Source organism: Sinohyriopsis cumingii, unplaced genomic scaffold (assembly GCF_028554795.1).
Source record: "Sinohyriopsis cumingii isolate HCF-2022 unplaced genomic scaffold, ASM2855479v2 utg000160l, whole genome shotgun sequence".
Classification (NCBI taxonomy): domain Eukaryota; kingdom Metazoa; phylum Mollusca; class Bivalvia; order Unionida; family Unionidae; genus Sinohyriopsis; species Sinohyriopsis cumingii.
Window position 1 is genome coordinate 8,049,471 of NW_028315873.1, and position 3,820 is coordinate 8,053,290.

At 35.4% G+C, this 3,820-nt stretch overlaps 1 protein-coding gene across 1 annotated transcript; it reads left to right on the forward strand.

Annotated features, from left to right (window-relative positions):
* Window positions 1-1,073: 1,073 nt before the first annotated feature.
* Window positions 1,074-2,512, forward strand: LOC149774728 (toll-like receptor 10). Its single transcript, XM_089944991.1, has one exon. It carries the CDS (start codon window positions 1,074-1,076, stop codon window positions 2,259-2,261), a length of 1,188 nt encoding a protein of 395 aa, XP_089801117.1. The 3' UTR covers window positions 2,262-2,512.
* The last annotated feature ends 1,308 nt before the right edge of the window (window positions 2,513-3,820 follow it).

Consider the following 3,820-nt stretch of genomic DNA (forward strand, 5'->3'; position numbering starts at 1 on the left):
TAGCCAACACGAGCGATTTCCCACATTCCTTGCCTTCGAATATACGTAAAGTAATCTTGAAAGGAACATATGAATTGAAGAGACATTTCCCCACTGCACCTTTCAGCAAACAAACATGGGCAAATGTATCAGAGCTTTCAATAATTGAATTTCCAGCTGTGACGTTTATTCCGGCAGGTTCTCTTGACGGCTTAGAACATTTAGAGTTTCTTTCCATATCGTCATGTTACCACCTCAGATACCTGGATCCCGACATATTTCGTTATATGCCTGACCTTCATGCACTGCACTTGGACGAGAACCCTTATCTTAAAATATCTAACGTGGAAGCGGCTTTGACTGGCAAACTGAGTAAGCTCAAATATCTATCTTTAATTGCAATCCAAGCTAAAACGGAATCTGGTATGCTCGGAACTAACTTTTCTAAGGCTCTTGTAGGCAAAAATCTTACATATTTAGATATAAGTCGTGCCAACATAATCTTTATATCCCCTGAAGTATGGTACGACACAATTCCGACCGTAAGATATCTCAATGTTTCTTATTCTTCATTCGTTATACTAGGGTTCAGATTGCGTGCATCTGTATCAAAGTATAATCTTGAACTTTTAGATATTAGTGGATGTCGTTCTGTGACAAAAGACGTTATTAGAAAACGGGACTTTACACGTACATGTGATTTACCTGAAAATATAACATATTTGCTTGGTAAGAATATAGTAGAAGTAGGTACCGATGTCAGGGCTAACTTTGCAATCAATCTGACAAAGTGTGAAACGAACAAATTACTATTGTTAGATTTAAGCAATAAAAGCTTAAGAAGTTTAAATATAACGGTTTCAGTGGCATCTAATTTCAATGCAGTCCAGATGTTGGACCTAAATAGTAACGATATGGAATACATATCGCAATCTTTTTTAAGCGGCTTTCCTTCACTAAAGATACTTGACTTGTCCAAAAACCAGTTCCATATGATGCAAAATATGGACGAGTTTGTGCATATATTGTCTCGAAACAACGAGCTTGAGATAGTATTCTTGCGTAGCAACTATCTTAGTGTAGTACCGGCAAACATGCTTTCATCTAATTTCAAGCTACGCATTCTTGATTTGAGTGACAATGATCTCACATCTTTGAATAGCGAGTGGCACAACATGCAGTATTTAACGCTGATTGACTTAAGAAACAACCAGCTGGAAAATTTACCTATACCCTTCGTAGAACAAGTAGAGAACATATTTCGGCATCAAGTCACGGCTAACAAACAGAATACCAGCATAATGAACATGTTGCTCAGTCAGTTTCTTGATAAGTACATTTTAGCAGAGAGGTACAGATATGGTTACAATGCAGAAAAAACGGAACAAATCACAGAACGATCGGCAATTGTTCCACCATATTTGACAATCAACCTTTCTGAGAACCCTCTCTTGTGTGATTGTGATACACTGGATTTTTTACAGTGGATTATGACTACAAATATCAGCATTACTAACAGAACAACATTGCTATGCAAATATGGCAATCATAAAATTGTATTGAATTTCAAAAGTTTCGAAACTGTCAAACAAACTTGCAGACTCCCAATTATTATCGGTACTGTAATTGCATCATTCGTGGCAATTATTTTATGTATATCCACATTCTTTATTTTACGTCGTTGTAGGCGCCGAATGACACGAAAAGACGAAAGCATAACAAAACTGAAAAGAAAACTTCTAAAGAAAAACAAAAAATTCAAATATGTTGTCTTTATGCCATATTGCAGTAAAGACTATGATATCGTAGAGCAAACCATCCGGCCCTCCTTAAATAGTTATCTAATGGAAAGGCTTAACACCGACAAGGATCTTGTGTGCACTGGAGCTGATTCATTTGTTCCTGGCATGCGTATCATAGATGAGATACATCGATGTATTGACGAAAGTCTAGTAGTAGTCCCTGTAATCACACCAGCATTTCTCCAGTCCCAATGGAGCCAGGAAGAATGTGCTGTGGCTATTAAGAAACACAGAAAAGTTGTGATTTTAATGGAACAGCATACCGACACATCTATGGCAATTACGACTATCAAGGATCTGATCGCGCAGTACGGAAGAGCCACCTGGTCCAATACTGAAAGTCATTTTGTTATTTCTCCCTCTTGGAATATAATTTGCCAGGGAGTATTTAATATAGCTGCCGATACTCTTCGTAATTATAAAAAACAAAATATTCACGGGTCTAATTATTCCCTTCCATTATTTGAAGAAAGCGCGTAGTGCAATTAATTCCGTATTTTCCCCGTACCCAACTATATTTTGCACAATAACAATAATCTTTATGGTACGCAGTATTCTTTGTATCATAAAAGGATGGAGCTTAGCACGTAAAAGCAACCTTCACAGATTTTACTAAACTTGACGGTTTCGCTTTTCCTGTTACTTATTTTAGGATTATTGTGTCTTATTTTTATGCAACGATTTTCCAAAGTGCTGCATCCAAGTATCGAATAAAATTTGTTGACAAGAAAGGTTACAAGTTCTATGTCATATTAGTTTATCTAATAATCGAACACGACAGCTGTTTTTTCCCACATTTTATCAACTTCTTATCTGTGTGGGGATAGCTAAAAATTATTATTAAATGTACAGACCGTACAGTGTACAAAAAATAACAACTCGCTAAGCAATAAATGCTGCAGTAAAAGATTCCCAGATTTAACCTCCGTATCGTCTACCTTGAATGATATTAGAAGGATGCCAAATTCAACCTCATTATCGTCTACCTTGAATGACATTAGAAGGATGCCAAATTCAACCTCATTATCGTCTATCTTCAATGCTATTAGAAACATGCGAACTTTAACTTCTGTATCGTCTATTTTCAGTGCTATTATAAGCATGCCGAATTTAACCTCTGCATCGTGTATTTTCCATATTAGAAGCATGCCAAATTCAACATCGTATTATCTATCTTAAATGCTAATATACACATGGCAAATTATCCTCTGTATAGACCATTTTCAATGATATTAGAAGCATGCCAAATTTAACATCTGTATCGTCTATTTCCAGTGCTTTTAGAAGGACGCCAAATTTAACCCCTGTATCGTATATTTTTTGTGCTGTTAGAATCATGTCGAATTTATCCTCTGTATCTTCTGTTTCATTTTATTAGAAGCCTCCGTATTGTATATCTTAAATGCTATTATAAACATGCCAAATTAACCTCTCTATCATGCATTTTCAGTGCTATTAGAAGAATGCCAAATTTAATCTCTGTATCGACCATTTTGAATGATATTAGAATGATGTCAAATTTACCTTCTGTATCGTCTATTTTCAATGCTATTGGAAGGATACCAAAACTAACATCGGCATCATCTTTTTTCAATATTGTGAGTTGGATGCCAACATTAATATCGGTATCGTCTCTTTTCAATTATATTAGATGGATGACGAATTTAACATTTGCTTCATCTCTTTCAATGCTAATGGAAGGATGTCAATTAATAATCGCACTAGTTTTATAAACAATGTTCTTTCTATCAAAGGCTGAAATAGCTCAGGCTTAGATTATTTTAATAATGTTTAATTGTAGAACATTAAAATAAACAGTAATTTCAGTAGTGTTATAACAATGCGTTTCTGAGATAAAGTCCTATTTTGTATTAGGACGACAGTATGATTTTTACATCCCAGATTCCGCAGATTTTTAGTCTAAACAAAATACGAAAACAACTTTGTTGAGGCAACAAATTTGATTTCATTATCGATTATCGAACTCGAGGTGCAGTGAAGAAAATCATCATCGTGGTCAAACATAATAGTTTTGGCCC